We start from the raw sequence: 20,332 nt of genomic DNA on the forward strand, positions 1-20,332 counted from the left end.
AGGGAAATCTTTATATCATTATCTTTTAACGAAAACTTAATCAAAATCACATCTCATCTCATCGAAAAATCGGACGGAAGACCTACTCATATATTACTACTTGAAACATGATTTCAATAGAGGTTTTAAATGCATTTCAAAACCTAAACCAGGTTGCAACCACTATTGTTCACTATTGAAATAAAGATTTTTATAGTGACTGAAATTATTTTAATAGTGATTGAAATAATTATTTTAATAGTTGCTGACAATGATTTCAATAATCATTTGCTCCATTTCTTAAAAGCAGGTTCCTCTGGTCCTTCAAGACATCGATTCCATAACTAAAGGAGGCCTAATGGTCACAAAATCAAAAAGGGAGCTATTGTTCACCATTAATTAATCTTAAAGAATTTGTTTGACAATAAGAATTCCAAATCGAGAAGAGCTTACGTATACTGGCAAAATTTTTTTAAAAAAAACGAGAGGATAATTTGTCATAAATCACAAATCAAAAGAGGAATATTCGTCACAAACACAAACCTATGACTGAAGAAAATTGCTAAAAAAAAATCAATGGCAATGAAAACTATATAGAACCATCTTGTATTGAGGTTCCATCTGGCATACATGTTTCCCTGATAGGTAAATAGTTCTTCTAGAGTGTCAATGATATACGATCATCCAATGCGTGACAGAACAAAATTGGTAATATTTACTTCGTCAGTCCAGAGACAAAATCTTTTGCCAAGTGAATACGTCTGAGTACAACAAGTGTTCTATGGGCTATAACTCGTATTTTAAAGCATTAAGGCAAGGAAAAAAACTCTCAATTTTTCCAATGATCATAGGATATGTGTTGTTTTGTACCAGGTGAATATTTTTGACACTATTTGTAGCTTCTTCTCAGTCTGAGAGGAGTGTAGCGGGTCAAAACGGGTCAGGGAAAATATCTTACCACCTTTTTAATTGTAGACAATTTATCTTATTACAAACGAGCTGAACAGAGTTCAACCTGGACATGTACGCACTTGAGCTGCTCTAAATACAGGGCTGAAAACGCAGTTGATAATGACAATCAGACGTGCTCCAGGAGTAATTACTTGGGAAAACCTAGCCCGTTTGATTCAGCGTGGTGGTACGTTGATCTTGGTGACATAAAAAGTATATATAAAATCAACATACTGTACAGGGAATACGGAGTGGAGTATGGTATGTTTCTTTTATCAAAAAGGAAATTTGTATCTTTTTTACACACCAGTACACACCAAAAGAATTATATCAATACATGTGCAATTTCATTTTTTTTTTTCATTTTTTCAAAACAATGTAAGTAGGAATTGTAAAAATTGCTACCAGACATTTATTTCATTCCATAAGCAGTTTAAACCTTTAATACAATGTACAGTAGTAAAATTATAATACCCTTGCCTGGTTAAGATATATCAATGAAAATGTAACAAAAGTCTTTTTCAATTTCTATTCAGTTAGGAGACAAAGAGGACGAATGGCCGGTTTTTCTTTATTCATCTCAAACAACACACAGATACAGGACAGCCATCTCTGCTACAAAGACGGAAATGAATTGCCTCCCTTGAACTTTAGTACAATGTGCCCTAAATATGGTCGTTATGTTTTCTTTTATAATGAACGATCAAAGGGAGTGAAATACCCAGATGACTACCAAGTTTTAACTCTTTTAGAACTATGTAACGTCGTTGTTGATGGTAAATATTTTTTTATGAAGTTTAGTTTCTCTTTTTTCACAGAGTTCCCTGCTAGACAATACATATATGATGGTTTGCAAAATATGATAATTGCAAATTTTGTTAAAAAAATGTGATGTGAATTTGAATTTTTTTTTTTTTTTTTTTTTTTTTTTTTTTTTTTTTTTGATATTCTCAATATTCTATCACGCAAATATTTTTGTAGTCACGTTTATAAAAGTGAATGAAAGTGGGAACCAATTTTTATTGTGTATATACATTACTACAAGTTAATTGCAATTCAAAGACGTCTTTCTTTTGTAGACATAAAGATGTATGCAGATTTGCTTGATGACGAATAAGATCTTGTCATTTGAGATTATTTCTTTAAAGCCTCCAATATTGTTTAATAATTATAATTATTATATGTGGCATGTCATGAATACTCTCTTACCTAGAGTTTACATACATTTTAATTACATAATTAAATTTTCATAAAGTGAAATAAACGCTTGAAGAATACATATTCAAAAAGAAACGTTTAAGAAATACTTCATTGATATCGAATAAAAATGTTATACATTGAAAGTAAAGTTCTTTTCACTAGGATGTGAATCAGGAATATATGGAAATAACTGCAGCTTAAAATGTCCAGTCAAATGCCTGGAACATACCTGTGACATTGAAAGTGGTAATTGTTTCGAGTGTATGGCAGGATGGTGGGGATCAAAATGCCAGGAAGGTAAGAAACATTTCTTCCCTGTTGAAATTATATGGATCGGTTTATCAAACTTATTGAATAAAAACACTAGTATTTATAATACCATGCACAGGAGAAAAGGGGGGAGGGGTGATAGTGTGGAATGAAAATCTCAGCGTTCAAAAATATGATAAACTGCAGATGTCCATACAGGACTGATACCATATCTGCAAATTTGGTTCGATACCCCCCCCCCCCCCCCAAGATAAACCGGAAAAGGCTCTAAACATCAATCATAACCTTGAGGCTATACAGAAGGACAGATAAAAACTGAGGGACAGAGTGATACAAGGATGACCCCTTTGTAATAACCTTGTTGCGGTATACGAAACTTATCACAAAGAATGAGGTCTTCCAGTGGAACAAGTTTGATAAGTTAATACTTTCAAAAACATAGCATGGAATAACACTAAATATATTTAAGTTAAAATGTTTAGATATGTATTTAACCAAAAATGGTTTTTATCATGAAACCTTGCAGTTTTGATATTGAATGAATTTGATCTTCTTTGTTATATATAACGTCTTATATCATGCTGACAGAATGCAGAGATGGTACATATGGTTTAAGATGTAGATACAAGTGTGGACACTGTTTAAATGGGACACCTTGTGACAAGGAGACGGGAAGCTGTGGGACAGAATGTGATCCTGGCTATCTTGGAGACCTTTGCAATAAATGTATAACTCAATCAATTTTCATATCATATCGTGGCATTTATTATACTCTGTCGTAATAATATGGCCAAAGAGTATTGCATATATGTGAACATATGAATATATAAAATGGATAGTACTGATTCTTTAAATATTGATAGTTTATTTTCTACTTTTCCTCCAGCGTGTGAAAATGGGAGTTACGGACAAAGTTGTAAATACACCTGTGGACACTGTTTCAATGGAGGGCCCTGTGATAGGTTTACAGGGTTGTGTAACACAGAATGTGACAATGGGTATTTTGGAGAAAAGTGTAAACAGATCTGTGGACACTGCTTTAATGGAGCACCCTGTAACTGGTCTACGGGAATGTGCAACACTGGGTGTGATCCCGGGTATTTCGGAGAAAATTGCAAAAACACCTGCGGATTCTGTTTAAATGGAACGCACTGTGATGGGATGACAGGAAAGTGTAATACAGTTTGTGACCCTGGGTATTCCGGAGAAAGATGTAAAGAAGGTAAAAAGATCATTATTTTATACGTTTATTATAACAAAATCATAATATATAATTGTGCTTGATCAGTCAAGATTTAAAGACTTGAACGTTACATTCATTAGAGTCATGTGGAATCATTTAAAACTGTTTCATACTGTTGGTTTTAATTTTGGGGATCTATATAAATGAAAAGCGAGAATATTTGAATGATTTTGAAAAGCTGTTTTAATGATTTTAGAAAAAAATGTGTTTTGTAATTTTGTTAGAGTGTTCACCAGGAATGTTTGGGAAGAATTGCAGTTTTTACTGCAGTGATCACTGTTCACACCAGAGTTGCTATAATACGAATGGGAGTTGTAAACGTGGATGTATTCCAGGTTACAAAGGAAACAACTGCGAAGACGGTAATTATTTAAAATCAAAAAGGATACTGAATTATAATACGGTCATACATGTCAATATGATATTTTCTGTATAAATCCTTACAAATAAAGGTTTTTGACACAATGATATGTTTTGGTTCCTTTTTTCAGTTTGTGAACCTGGATTCTACGGTACAAATTGCAGTGAGGTATGTTCCTTCAGATGTCTAAAATCTTGTAACCACATTGATGGCTTTTGTAGATGTACCGCTGGATGGAAGGGTCCCCCAACATGTGCCACAGGTAAAACAGGCGTATTTTTAATAAATCAATGAGAAGTTAAAAGTACGAACTAACTTTCTCCCCAAAACACATATTCTTTGTAAGAAAGTTACAGTGAAGATATAATAGAAGAAATTTTCTAAGTGTATTAAGGAATAATTAGTGTATAGAAAAAATATCATCGACTTCTTAATTGGACGAGATATTCATTTTGTTTTCTTATCTGTTTGTAACCCAGAGTGTCCTCCAAACTTTTTTGGCATTGACTGCCGACACCTGTGTAGTGATCACTGCAGTAACAATGATACCTGTAATAGGTATGACGGAACGTGTGACGGCGGGTGTCAAGAACCATTTATTGGTCGTATCTGTGACCATCAAAGTGAGTTTTTTAAAGCATTGTTTTGATAGGTACTGAAGTTTCTGAAAAATATTCTTATTACAGTACGTTTCAAGCCTTATGAAAATTATCGCAATGTACTATATCTTTATTCTTTTCACTATATATTCTATTATATATTAAATCTTTTGCTACTATAAAGGAATATACATAAAATCCATTTTTATTTTTCTTGTACAATGAACGAATGAACAAATATTTTCCTTGAACAACTTTTTTTGTTTATCTTGTACCAAACAAATATCTTCTTTTTTGATTTGTACCAAAAGTCATTGATGAACGTTAAAAAAAGAATATTAAGGTGTTTTTTTCGATAATCGATGGAAGTCAATTTCTGTCGCTTCAGTGGAACAACACTGGTAAGATTTCATACTAAAATTTACAGAAGAAACTATAGAAAACATAAGCACAAACGTATAAGAAATCTCTTATGCGTCTATGTATGAAGCCAGACCAATGAAAAATTGTCAAGAATTAAATGTAAATCAACTTGAAGTAGAATTTATATAATTTATGATTTATATATAAATTTAAAGATAAAAAGTTTGTGGGAACTTAGAAGGAAGTTTTTTCAGAAAATTAAGTTAAATTTACTGCATGGTTCTATATTTAGTGAATTTTAGTTTGGTATATATCCGTTTCCAAGAGTGATTCATATAAATTCTGTATTTAAATGCATTTTTAACAATATTAAATGATTTGATACTCAACTGATCTAAAGTTTTTATTAATTACAGATTTTACCGAGTATCAGGAAGTAAGAATATGTATTTATAAACCCCTTTCTACTGCGTGGATTGCAGGAATGACTGTTTCCCTTACATCAAATTTATTTGCCATTTCCATCATCATTTTTGAAATAAGGTAATCTCGTAAAGTTTGTTTTGATTTTGCAATTTTAGGACTTTTTTTGAAATACATGTAGACATTTGAACTGGCCAAATTATCTAGAACTGTCCTGACTGTATACATGTATCTATATTTGCTGTTTACTGATTGCAGCGCACAGATTGAATTTCCCTAATTTAATCCTTTAAGCTACTTAATAAGGCAAAAAATGCATCCCATATTTTTGAAAATACAAAATTTAAAAAAAATGTTCCTGGTTGTCTTCAATTCAGATGGTTTGGAAATATTAACAGGTATTCTCTGTAAGCACTTCAAAATTTCACTAAAGGGCTTGGAAAGGACATGTCTCTGATTTTGATGGAATTTGCATCACGTAAGAAACTAGCAAATATTGTGTCAGAAGTTTTACAAGTGTACCCGGTTGTCATGGAGAGGATCAATTGAATTTTTTGTCAAACTTTTTTTTGGTGCTTACAGAGAATGCATGTTAATTATCAATTATTTGCTGATTTACTGATTATTTGCTGATTTGCTAATTATTTGCTTATTTTCCTGACTTCTTATGATACCTGACCAGAGTATAGTAATATAAGTTGATTTTTTAAAAGTCATGTCAAACTTTTGATAGACAGTAATTTTGACTTTTTGAAAGACTGTGGGGCAATTTGACCAAGAATTCAATATAAAACTGATTTTAAAAAAAAACGGACCATTGAGACAACAAATAAGCATTCTTTATTGTAAAATAACTTGAAAAAATGTTTTATGCTTTATTTAAATTCTATTTTCAGAAAATGTCTATCAGATGCAAGAGCAAACAAGAGACCAGAAAAGTATGTTACAATGACGGATTCAAGGACTTTGGATAAGGAAGACAAGACTCATAATTATGAGGAAATAATCAGCCCTGCAAATTAGGAATATTTATAAAATGTAACATGGGATTTCTGCTGATGATCTTTGCTCTCTATGATCACCATGCATTCGAAATTTTTTTTATTCATTTTATACAAATAAGTGTTGAAAAAATGGATTATTGTACATGTATTAATTCTAAGTTTTAGGTTTATTCAGTTTTTATGTTAATAAACGCTCAGAAAACTGGGATTATTACTGTCACTTACTTGGCACTAAATAGACTGGTTTATTCTGATTAGATGAGAGAGACTGCATAACATGTCTAAGACTCTAGAATACACACTAAAAGTGATTTTTGAAACCCCAGAATATTTAAACACATTTTATGATTTAGCAGGTACTAATTTTGTCTTTGTTTGTAAGGCTCATTATTATAATTATATTTAAGAGGAATTTACATTTAATTCTGCAAGTGGTAACCCAACTTATACCCATAGTTCCCTTTCTAACGAAAAAAATCTTCAAAATCATGTAATTTTTTTCTCAACAATCAAATTGAATTACCATACGTATACTGGACTACTAAACTACATGAAAATCCTCACAAAGAAAGATAGATAGCGGGTTTCAGTAAATGCTCAACTAAGCCCCTTTCTTTACTCCTCACTAAAATATTTACAGCAGTGAAGGAAAAACTTCAGCAGTACTGTACACCAACATATTCGAGAAGTGGTGTGAATCAGATGTGGATACTAAAATAAGTCCAAGGAACTTCAAGAAAATAGAAAATCACAAAATTTTACCAAAATCATTAACAACAAAATGTACGACCTTTCAACATTCTGTACAATCATTCCCAAGGATGAATTAAAAACCAGGCTTCTTGACATCAGAGACGAATGCTTTTTTTTTAAATGGAACTCGTAAATTTAAATGTACATACCTTGTCATTAGTCATCGGCAAAATAATTTTGTTAAAAACATTCTGCTTGTACACAAGTAGTCCGAAGTAGATATCAAACAGAAGCTCGAGTTTCTGATTGACAATTTCACATTCTGTTGGTATTCCCATTCGTTGTTATTGCACTCAGTTATAAGCATATCTGTAGTCATATGAAGCAGAATATATTCAAAAACTTCTACATGAAAAGAAGAGGTTTCTTGTTGTGGCCTTCAATTTTGAGTATTAGTCATTTAGATATATCAACTACGTTTTATCAATTAATAATATTTATTTTCATACCTTCTTTGATTGGATATATCCCTTTGAACTCGAAGTAAAAGACACCACAAAGTCTGATATATATGTTTCATAATTAGAAATTTTACTAAAGAAAGATATTAATGGCAACTTAACAACAAAACTTTTTTAATAAACCTGATGACTTCAACTTTTCTATTGTCAACTTTCCTTATTTATGTTGCAATAGACTTTTAACACCTGTATATGGAGTTTATGTCTTCCAGTTGATTTAATTCGCAAGAGCATTTTCTAAGTACGAAGAAATGTTAAAATGAGGCAAACTATTGACAGATAAGTTGATGATACAAGAATATCATCAGTCTTGTTTAAAGTCAACATTTTGCAAATTCTATGGTCTATACAATGAACTTGTAAGCAAATACAGTCTATCATTAAGTCAAACGCTGACTCATCATTTTCACACTGAATTGTCTACTCTTGTGTATTCCCAGATTACCCATCATTAAGGATTCCAACTTTGTGCGGGATGTAGCAGCCGTACCATTCCCCCCAAAACCCTGATGTTCTGCACAACAGCTACATATGAAAAGAGAAGATTTAGTTTCTTGCCTGTACTAGTCCTCATTTGTCACTATCGCCATGCAGACTCAACAAAACAAAAGTGCTTGAGCACTATAAGTAAACCCATCTCATTCCCTCCCTCTCACATTGGCCTATAAAAATTCTTGTTTAATTTTCTTATTTAATTTACCTTTCAATTAAATTATTTACAGAGATTAATTATCATAGGTGAATGACAAAGGGGAATAACTTCTCTCAGTAGAATACAAATCAATGGATCCCTGCCCAGCACCAGAACACTTGACCACAATTTTTTTTTTTAAAAAAATCTTGGAAAAATACCATTGCTTATTACAACTTTATACTCTGTTTGCCTACTTAGTATTAAGTACTTTGTACTAAACACTAAATTTTTCTGCTAAATAGCCAGGAGCAGGGAAGAAGATTTTCAAAGAAGTAATGCATTTTCATTTCATAATCAACCAGAGTCCTTGTTTTATGAAATGTTTGTTGCAGATTAAGTATTTGGTTTGAGCATAATAATTTGACCAATGCTGCATAGCAGCAAGATATATGCATATACATAGAAAGGAAACAAAATCACTTAATTTCTAATTGTTCAGAATGTTATCCGAATTTTCATTAAGTCACTAAGATGTGTATTTATCAGATATGTTACAATTTATATGGTTGACTTGTATGCTATCGTTCAGAAGTCTTGCCAAATAGTGTTTGACAAACGTTAAAACAAAGATGTTTACGGTGCTTATTTAACTCTTTTGTGGAACCGGTGAAACCAAAGCTACGGAGGAAGCGAAAATTTGTCTTTGATCTTTGGAATAATTATTTTTAAAATAGACGTAACAGACAATATGTTCAAGTTATTTGAAATCAAATTATTTGAAGTGTTAGCCAGATCCAACTGCATATACGTACAAAGAAAATATGCTTGATCACTTTCAAGACAGGGTATGATATAAAGCAATCATATTTCAACGAGACATGTCCTATTCATTTATGAACATTCAAGTTTATTTTCCTGATCAAATGAGCAATACTTTAAAATAAAATACACCAAAAAGCCATAAATAAGTGAACATCCAGTGCCTCCTATTTCAGGGACACAAGTTGCACACAATTTTTTTAAATATTTCCTTCAAATTGTTTTGAGTGGGTTTATTATGCAATGGGATTAATGGGGTACTCAAGGCATTAAGGAAAAATTTGATGCAGGAAACTTTGTAGAAAACTGACAACCCTTGTGCAGAATGAACAATAATTTCTCTTTCAAAACTGACAAAAAATATTCATGCAAATCAACTGAAACTTGTTTCTTATCAGCAGTAAATCATTGTGTTATTTCTTTACATGTAATCTTCCGATATTGCTTTGCTGATATTTACTAAAGACATTTCGTTTGGCAACCACACAGGCCTAAACAGAGCCAATACAGCCTCAAAAATTGTAGTCAGTTTGTTTGGGTTTCTAATAGAATTATATGTTCTCATCATGCTTTTTATTATTGCTATCGTAGGAGAATTAATGAACTGTTTCGGATATGGTAAGTAAACATTAAAACATTCAACATAAACTCATTTTTTTATATTGATTTAGAACTGTTTCACAGAGTTCTGTTTATTCTTAAGAATATCATGATTATCGGAGATGATTCGACAAAATGGGTTTATTTTAATACGTAACCCCTTTCTCCTAAAAGGAAAGAGTCGACATTTCAGGGAAATGATTTGCTGCAAAGAGCTTGGTCAATGTTTTATAAAGAGTGATTAATGCTGTTTTGGTTACATTATTTTTCATCTAATTTTAATAATGGCTGTAGAGAACATTATTTACACACTGAATTGTCGCCGGATTTTTCCGTTATTTACCGATCATGACAAGGAGCACACGGCGGGCGTAACCGGTGACAGGGGATGCTCACTCCTCCATGGCACCTGATCCCACCTCTGATGTTTTTGGAGGTCCGTGTTTGCTCTGCTCCCGATTTGTATTGTTTAATCGACTTTAAACTTGAATACTGTTCGTTATTTCTATATTTTATTTATGACATGGTGAGTATTCATTAAGATTCCGATTGTCGAATAATGTCCCGAGTGGAATTGTTGACTGGTTTTACCTTAATTTTTTTTATTAAGAACCTGGAAGTCTGGCATTGTAAAGTTGTTCAACATCTGGAAAATAAATAAAAATATGCTTTGTTTGTAAGGTTGATAAATATTTTTCTACCTGTGACTGTCTTTAGAATTGTTATACCCAGCAAAGAAAAGTCTTCATACATGTATTCTCTTTTTAGAGAAACAGTCAACATAATTGATATTAGCTCCTTCGAAAAATATTGACGATCATTTAATTTTTACTGTTGACCGGGTTGCCCGCGTGGCGCAGTGGTTAGAGCGTTTGCTCTAGAGTCGCGATGTAAGGAGTAGAGCCTTACGTCGCGGGCTCGAATCCACTGCGGGACTTGGAGGCCGGTCCTTCGGATGAGACCGTATAAACCGAGGTCCCGAGTCGTAGTAGGTGCTGGCACGAAAAAGATCCCTCACTACTCAATGGCCCTGAGTGCCGAGTATAAGTCAGAAAATTGCAGCTTTCTATCGGCAAGTGGTGGCGTCTCCATATGAGTGAAAAATTCTCGAGAGGGACGTTAAACAACAAACAAACTGTTGACCGGCAAAGAGAGTTTTCCCACATTTGTTGCTGATTTTGGTTCTGATTAGTAGATTGATTTATTGTGAGGTGATAATACCGTCACGACTTCCAGAAAACATAATCATAATAAAAAAAAACTAGTAACACAACACAGTCATGGCAACTTGAAGATCAACATGCGTATAATACATTGGATACAAATGAGTTGCTGAATTTTAATGAATGAAATCAAAATACTATTTTTTCCATATAACCCGTGGCGGGCAGTATTTCATTACTAGGGGGCTAACATAATCAATGTTGCCCTCAACAACAGTCAATATTTGTATAGTATTTGATATGGATAATAGAGATAATAGATCCATTTCTGCATTGAACAGATTTATTCATTCACATTCGTTTTTGTATTTGAGTTGCAATGTCTTTTCTTACGTCAAATTACCCCCAAAGAGACATATAGGCCCTGTGTACGTGTTGCCATTTGATGGGAGTTCTTATGTATTAAGCATTTTAGAAGAGTCAATGAATACATTTGTTATATGCTTTAAAATAATTGTATAGAGGTATTTAAAATCATATAGAGCTACATTTTAATAACACTTCTAGTCGTCAGTTATACTCTTTCTTCTTTGAATCCAAAATCATGTTAGACTAAACTTAGAATGAGGAAAACTCTCAAAGACAAGAGATCTGAAACAATATATGACAAAATTTTATTTATTAAGGAGGGATTCTTCTCATATTTCTTGTATTTAAAAATTAATGAATTGTTTATAGATTCAAGAAGACATTATCACCAAGTGATGGTATCAATTAGATTAAATTTGACCGTTTTATTTCAGAAGCAAGGTCAGGTCAAGGTCATTATCTTTTTCCTTGACATTAAGAATAAAAATTACTGTTGCCAATTTCTTCAATTTAAGGGTCCTCCACACACCCCCAACTTATGTTCTCATATTACTGAGCATTACTTTTAACAAGCATATCAACCTTTAAAAACTGGCCAAGAATTGAAATATAATTTACACTGATTTTTTTAAAATTTAATTTCATAAGTTTTAAGATTTTTTCCCCACCGAGTTTTTATAAGTAGCACAACAAATTTTGTGTTCTCCTGGAATATATTATTTAGCCTACAAAACAACCACAAAAACTTAATTTTATCACTGAGGATATTTTTTTAAAAAATTAATCAAAGTTATAAAAAATAAATATAACTCATTTACTCTAAAATTCATGGAGAAAAAAATTATGGAAGATTCCTGATAGTATAGAAGAAACATTAATGAATTAAATTACAACAAAAAATTGAATCAAAATCAAATTTATTAAATAGGGAAAATTATTTTCAAAATCTGTGGTGTCAAAGTTCCGTTTTGAGAGTTATCTTTCCTGTTACCCAGGACTCAAAAACTTTGGTAAGTCTCCGCATACGTCATCATACATGTACTCAGTAACTCGTTATTCACAACTGAACAGGACAGATATAAATGAGCAAAACTAGAAATACACCCTTTATCAATATTTATAAACACACAATGAGATAGGTATTATTGAAAAGCACAAATCAGTGTACAATAATATCAACTTTTCACAAGAGTCTTGTTGACGATATCGCAATGGATTTATTAGCCTGAAAGTATAATAAGCTTAAAACGTTTTCGAGTAGATATACCTGTTATTTACGAATCAATATGCAACAAAATCTCAAGTGTCTGCTGTTTTTCATTGAAAAAGATTGACACTTTTTCTTCTTTCGGTCACGGCGTGATCATGCCATGTGTTCATTGTTTATGATCAGGGTCTCGCTCTCGGTTGACTGCATACTCTTCCTTTGACAAAACCTTAATATCTAAAGCGTTTATAAGACTCTCTTACAGGCGGTGCCAGTCAAAACGTCAGTGCACAAACTATATAAAACCGGAAGTAAAAGTATTTTTTCTCGATATACGTCACAAGTCACGGGATGTGGAGGACCCTTAAAAGATTAAATGTTTTTCTTTTTGCATAAAAAGATATTACCATATAGGGTCTATCAGATGATACTACAAAATTGACATAAATAATTTAACTAAAATAGATATTGGCTAATCCGAATTTCCTCTATTTTTCGTAAATTTTTAGGCTATATGCTTCGTATATTTAATTTTTTCTTATTTTCACATATGGTAAAGTAGTTATATAAAGATACAAATTGATACAAAAACAAAAAGTTTTGACCGTTTGCTAAGAGAGAAAAAACGCTTCTAATTGATTTTTTGCTAAATTCTATACTTAGATTGGAAAATTTAAAAGCTTATAAAATTGTAGTTTGTTTGGAAAATCATATTTATTTAATATATTTTAAAATTTTCAAAAGTCCATTATTATTAATTTTGACATTTGAAAATTTCTTTAAGTCTCTGATTATTTAAAAAAAATTAACTAAATTCACTGTTCTATAGTAATTTTGAGAAGCAGAAAAAGAGATATTTTCATACGCCGCCGTTCCGCCAAAAATATAGTCCCTGCTAGATTTCAAACGCAGTTTACCATTTCTATTTAAAGTTGAACAATTATGATGAGGAGAGAAAACATGATCTTTTGAATTCCATACATATAAATATATAAGACATATAAGCAGATATACTTTGAATATTTTATCTAGTCAGAAATTAGACAAGAATCCCTCCTTAATACAGACCCTGAAACGTGCTACTACCCCACACGCACGCTGCACGAACGGTACACGCTCGCTACACGGTTTGCACGAAACGCTGCACGGTTTACACGAAACGCTACACGGTTTGCACGAAACGCTACACGGTTTACACGAAACGCTTTGCACGAAAGGCTGCACGGTTTACACGAAAGCCTGCACGAAACGCTTTGTACACGTTTCTCACACGCTTTGTACACGATTCTCGCACGCTTTGGCCTAGATCTGGATTTTCTATTCGGAATCTCTCGGACTTTATTTAAATTATTACGGATTAATCAAAGATTAGTTAAGAATTGCAATCATTCAGTTTAAGATTAAAACTCGCTACACCAGTACTATATTAACAGGTAAAATACTCAATCTTCGGTTGTAATTAATTAATACAGATGTAGTTATCATTGAGTATGTGCCCGCTCGGTGAAATGCTTATCATCGTCTATGTAGAAACCTTTTTAAATAGACTCTAAATTACGCACTGAAAAAAAATTATTATATTTGTAATTCATAATCTTTTATAGCATCCAATGTTTTTACAATTAGCCTATAGTTTGATATTAAAAAGTCGTTTCATTACTGACAAATAAACTCAGTTATTGATTTGAAAAAAATAAATGATTAAATTGCGTGTGGTTTTTGAAAGCGAATTGATTTTCTTTTCTTTCTTTTTCAATTTTTGATTGATTTATTCATTTTTTGATTTATAAAAAAAAAAAATATATTCATTGGATTAGTTTAGGTTCTGTTTATAATTTGAAAAAGTGACATGTACACTACATTGTGCAGGAAGGGGGGGGGGGAGGTAGATTACCGAGATCTTGCTGTTGTATCTTCGAATCTGTACACGGCTAAATATAACGGGCACTTGTTTCAGTTAGTATAACATTGGGGGAAATATTATTATAGAAACAGGTGCCCATTCTAAGAAAATAAAAGGATATCCAGAGGGACCAGATACATGTAATTCATTAAATGCACTTTATTCAGAATGATAAATAATCGTTCTCGTTCTCGTTTGAGGCATCGTGTTTATCAAATAAAAACAATATATCCACCACCTTGTAAAATCCTTGATTTCAAACCCCGTCTAGACAATTTAAAAAAGTAATCAAAAGTCACGGCTTTTAGCAATACATTCAATATACATGTATGTACATGTCCTATGTCCTATAAACTAAAAATTATGCTCTGTAATTGCGTGATTAATAAAACAACTAATAATTACACTGTACTCAAGATTTATTTCTATATATTTTTTTTATTCGCTAATACACTGGCAAATTAATTCACTGTTTACAGACAATCGGATAAATTTAAGAAATAAAATCCACGGACCGTATTTATTTGTACCCATTAAATACTAATAAAACGATTTAATTTCACTAATCAAAATCAATCGTTATTGTCCCGTGTCATCTTAGCTATGATTGACAAGAGATAATAACAGAACAAGTTTTCAGTTCCCGGCACGAGGTGCCCGTGATCGCTGTTGTGAATGACCTTGATCACTGTCGTAAGAAGAGTGTTGGAACGTGTAAAGAAGATTCTAGTATATTTTTAAGGGGTGCATATAGCAATAGATTTCTTTAAAAACAAAATTATATATAAAACACTTAACAACAAAAGCTCAGTTTGTGATTTCATTTGAACACCCCCCCCCCCCCCCGGAAATAATTTACCCTGTATTTGCCGAAGCATGTGAATTATAATTCATTTATGTGACAATTATTAACTAATTGTATGCATAAAAAGACTATAAATGATTCTTCGTTTCAACATTATTTGTAACACAATCTTGTGATATAAGAAAATTATGTTCGTTTATAAAGAAAATGAATTAACTGTGCTCCCCGGCCTAGAATTCCCATACTTCACATTTATAGCAACGCACTAAATTTTGTATTTTATTTTTCACGCCTGCCTTATCTATCTATTATTTTGTATTAATCACCAATAGGTTCCTGTAATCTTTATATACCATAATTGTAAAATGGTGAAGAGATTCAAATGAATGAATGAAAAGGACAAGACCGGGTTCTTGGTGAATTTTCTTTTTTTAAAAAATGTTTAGTATTGCCCCCTTTAAAAAATGTATTGAATCAAATACCTCTAAATTGATGTACATATAATTAATTACTTTGAACATATTTTATGTCCATCTTTATTTTTTTAAAAAAGGAAGAAAAACAAACAAATATGTAATACATTACCGAGTAATTTTATTTAATTTGTTGTTTCCGTATTTTTATTTTATACCACCGGTAATATATGCGAATAATATTACTTACAAACAACACAGAATGACATGTTGATCCATCAATATCCATATTTAAAATAAAATGACTTCCGAATGAATCCTACACGTTTTTCACACGATTCTTGCACTAAAGTCGCACGTTTCTCACACGGTTCTTGCACGAAAGTCGCACGTTTCTCACACGCTTCTCGCACGCTCGCTACACGGTTTGCACGAAACGCTTTGGAGCTTACACGAAACGCTGCACGGTTTACACGAAACGCTACACGGTTTGCACGAAACGCTGCACGGTTTACACGAAACGCTACACGGTTTGCACGAAACGAAAAGCGCACGAAAGTCACACGCTTTTTTGGGGTAGTTGCACGTTTCAGGGTCTGTATTAGTTTCCTGGGCGGCAAGATTAAAATAACTTTATTCATAGAGCAGACAACTTTGTTTTTCATTTTTCTCATATGTAAATTAAGAAAATCGAAGAATTTTTAATGACCTTACATTTTACTATCATTTTTGTTGATGAATTATATGATAACGAACAGTATTCAAGCTCAAAAGTTCATTAAACATTACAAAATAGGAGCAGAGCAAACACGAACCCCCAAAACATCGGAAGTGGGATCAGGTGCCATGGAGGAGTGAGCATCCCCTGCTGACCGGTCACACCCGCCGTGTGCTCCTTGTCATGAACGGGAAATAACGGAAAAAACCGTCGACAATTCAGTGTGTAAATAATGGCTTAACAATTAGTATGAAAAACGTCAGTCAGCATTTGACTCAATGATAAATTGTATTTGCTGACAAGGTCATTGCATCGATTGATTGATCTTGTTCCATTTCCCTAAAAGTGTGCACCACATCAAAATCGTTGGCCTATTCAATACATGAGTTAAAAGTAAAATGTTTATCAATTAAAAAAATATCTCAGTTACATATAATCGTTTTAAAAAAGCAATGACTTCTTAGATAACTTATCGCACGGTCGATCAGCAGTACAAAGCTCAACATGGCCATGCACCAGCACACAAAACTGTACTTCCACTACGTATATAGCTTCCAACGCAGTGGACGGGTATGTTAGCACGTGCACAAGGACCAAGTACATTGGCCACAATAATCCATACGATAAGGTTTGGTGGTACATTGACATGGGTGGTATCCGCAGCGTGTATGATATCAGATTGCAGTTCAAGGATTATAAAGATGAACATGGAAATTTATATTGCAAGTATTCCACTGCAAACAGGAATATATTTGAATGTTTTTGTATGCTGTTCCATCTTTGATAATCAAATTTAAATTGAGATTTATGATACAATGCAATATAATGCATTCTTAATAAAACCAAAATCAAAGCAATTTATTTCAATATTTTCCTGTTAAAATTTGATGCTCAGACCAGTCATGAACAAAATATAATTCATACCACATTGGTAATGAATCCCATTAATTTTTTCATCTCACGATTTTCAGTGACGAGACAACAGAGACACCTGGCGGGGTTTTCTCTGTATATTTCCAATACATCTCAACGAGAACACGGATACCTGTGTTACAAAGATTTGCCAACTCTAGGGTTACCGGACTTGGATTTCAGTACAAGGTGTATTAAATATGGACGTTTTGTTATCTTTTACAACGAACGACTTGGACAGAAATCTTATTCTTCGTCAAGATATGAAAATCCGGCTTTAACAGAGTTATGTGACGTAGTTGTGCGAGGTATATTAGCTCTTTTATCACATATTTCTCTGTACATCCCGTGGATATCACCTTTGAAATAAGTTTAACTCACCTGAATCGAAGGCTCAATTGGGCTTTTCTAATGGAAATTTGTCCGTTGTCTTTCGTTGTTGTCGTCCTTGTTGTCATAAACTTTTGACATTTTTACCTTCTCTTCCAGAACCACTGGGCCAGTTTCAACCAAATTTGGCACAGAGTATTCTTAGGTAAAGGGGATTCAAGTTTATTAAAAGGAAGGGTCACAGCTTCTTCCATGGGGAGATAATTAAGAAATGGAGAAAATTGGTTTGGGCCATTTTTAAAATCTTCTTCTCATGAACCAATGGGCCAGAAAAGATGGAACTTATGTGATAGCTTTCTGACGTGGTGTAGATTCAAGTTTTTCAAATCATGACCCACGGGGATGGGTGGGGCCACTATGGGCGATCAAAGTTTTACACGGTGATTTATATTACAAAACTTTTTTTAAAAAATCTTTTCAAGAAAGGCAAAGCTGTGATTAGTCATAATTATATATAATATGGAATATAATATGGAAGCATCCGTAGTAGTGTAGATTCAAGTTTATTTAAATTATGACCCCTGGGATAGAGTTCGGCCCCAATATGTAATCTAAGTTATACATTGGAATATATGAGGGAAAAAAATCTGCTGATGAAGAACAGTAGGGACATGGTGACTCAGAGGAGCATTATGGCCCATGGGCCTCTATTTTAATATTCCACAGTTCTGATGTCACATTGGTTTAAATTTTGTGTGATAATGATGGAGTCATAATTAGTTGCGTGGACCCTGAGGTCCACGCAGAAAATATATTAGCGGAGTTAAACCGGATGCCATGGGCTTACGTCAGGCTACGCATGCGCGAGGATGCTAGAGAGTTCGCCTCTAAGACAACTTGCCCGTAGAACAATTCGCCCTCTTTGAATTAGAATATGCCAATCATTGGCAAACCTCGCTCTAAAATCTGCACATCGTATTTATGTATTCTTTGGCGTAACCAAGATCTGAATTTCTCTTTAATACATATATCCTTATATACAAACTAAATTCTATGGTACACGCATTTTAAAATAAGTAGGAAGAACTTATAGAGATAGCTTAACAGCTTGAACATGTTGAATTAAAACCACTAGGTTTTAAAAGATAGTCTTTGCCATGTTTACCGGAATTAGTTTTGTGCTTCAAGGTTTGCAAAATAATTTGATAGACAGCAATCCAAATATAGCTTGATAAAGGCCTGTAGCAATGTTTTTCCATGTGAGGGAGAGGGAGAAACATCCAAAAAAAAAAAAAATTCTGCGTACTACAGATCTGTGCTACACGTGTATCATCTATCTTTCCAATGATAGGATACTTCCGTATAAATCTAGTACAGATGTCAAGTCCCAGCCGTTCAGCATTACATGTATCGAAATAGCCCGATTTTTTTTTCAGTTAAATGACAAAACTTATAGGCCAATCGGGAATAAAATTTAACAACTTTGCTATGAAAGTACAATCACTCAAAGTAAGCAGATCATTGTAGAAAATGTTAACGAAAGGTAAACCTGTGCCACCTTTCAGAGTAACCAATGAACTCGCCCATGGATGCATTGACGGTCGTTGTAACAAGAATAGATATGGGTTACCCCGTATCCAAAATATTCCACTTTTAATTTACTCCAATTTTCACTAGAAAAAAAAACTGTACATGTTATGAAACTGGTGCATAGTTCTTCATGTTTGTAGCAAATACCGTCACCAGTCTAAGCGTCACTAGCAAACAATACACACACCTGTGCTTGCAAGACCAAATAGCCTAGGTCTACACACGTGCGATAAGATTCTCAGACCTTCTGCCGAGAAGTTACGATTGCAGGTGTTGTATATTAACCATTCCGTTATTTAAATGAGACAGACAAAAAAAACACACACACACACAAAATTAACCTCTTTTTTTGTGTTTTTAAATTGATCGAGTTAATCGATAACTTAGCATTGTTTAAGATAACTCGAGACCCTTTAGTAAAGGGGGGGGGGTCTAAGTCACACCACAGGCACTTACATTCAAGCCCGTAGCAACGATTTTCAAAGGGTGCAACCTCCAAAAAGAGTTGACAAGCAGAAATAAATAAATAGATTAACAACCTGTGCACCACCCTCTAAAATCCTATTGGGGGGGGGGGGGGGGGCTTCGTCTAACTTTTCGGTACATTTTGATTTCTTTTAAATGTTTGATTTTCTGTATTTTGAACCTTTCCGAAACAAAAAGTGCGGGGGAGCTTCCAATGCAAATTAAAACTTATATATTCAAATTCTAACAAAAGATTTTTTAAAGAAAAACTGAGCCCCCCTCCCCCACATACTAGGGACATTTTGAACCTTTCTCTTCATTGATTAAAATATCCCTATAGTATAAGGAGATAAATATTGTCCTTTACAAAAATTTTGATATTTCTTAGGCAAAATTTGTACATGACAATTAATTGTCATGTACAAATTTTGCATAAGAAATATCAAAATTTTTGTAAAGGATAATATTCTCTTATGATACTCCCTTTCATGACTTTTTGTGCATACTTCTTAAAGTTAGTACTTTAGAAGATGGTCCAAAAATGGCATAGCCGTACGTTCGTTCGCTGGAATCTTCCGATGATATCAAAGTGAAATATTTCATGTTACATGTGGGTGGTCGAGGCCCGGGACCAGTATTGTGAAGGTACACGGAGGAAGCAATAAGCAAAACTCTCTCTAGAGAGCAGAAAGGGCAGAGATTGAAGTACTTCATATTTTATTGAAAATACTAATGTAAAAAAAAAATATGTATTACAGAATAAACATTCTTTCTCTCTTCCTCTTTCTGCAAAAACA

The 20,332-nt window shown here is 33.2% G+C and overlaps 1 protein-coding gene across 1 annotated transcript in view; it reads left to right on the top strand.

The window, feature by feature from the left end:
- The first annotated feature begins 1,050 nt into the window (after positions 1-1,050).
- LOC133200847 (multiple epidermal growth factor-like domains protein 6) overlaps positions 1,051-20,332 on the top strand; it is a 67,511-nt gene continuing 48,229 nt past the window's right edge. The window contains exons 1-9 of the mRNA XM_061336663.1: positions 1,051-1,117; positions 1,467-1,706; positions 2,293-2,427; positions 2,989-3,126; positions 3,287-3,622; positions 3,868-4,005; positions 4,135-4,266; positions 4,484-4,627; positions 5,383-5,509. Of these exons, the coding sequence (XP_061192647.1) occupies positions 1,051-1,117; positions 1,467-1,706; positions 2,293-2,427; positions 2,989-3,126; positions 3,287-3,622; positions 3,868-4,005; positions 4,135-4,266; positions 4,484-4,627; positions 5,383-5,509 (1,457 nt within the window). The remainder of the gene's footprint in view (positions 1,118-1,466; positions 1,707-2,292; positions 2,428-2,988; positions 3,127-3,286; positions 3,623-3,867; positions 4,006-4,134; positions 4,267-4,483; positions 4,628-5,382; positions 5,510-20,332) is intronic.

The sequence above is a fragment of the Saccostrea echinata genome, unplaced genomic scaffold (assembly GCF_033153115.1).
Source record: "Saccostrea echinata isolate AGI-Se365-2 ecotype Australia unplaced genomic scaffold, CSIRO_AGI_Sech_v1 ptg000041l, whole genome shotgun sequence".
NCBI classification, from domain to species: Eukaryota; Metazoa; Mollusca; class Bivalvia; order Ostreida; family Ostreidae; genus Saccostrea; species Saccostrea echinata.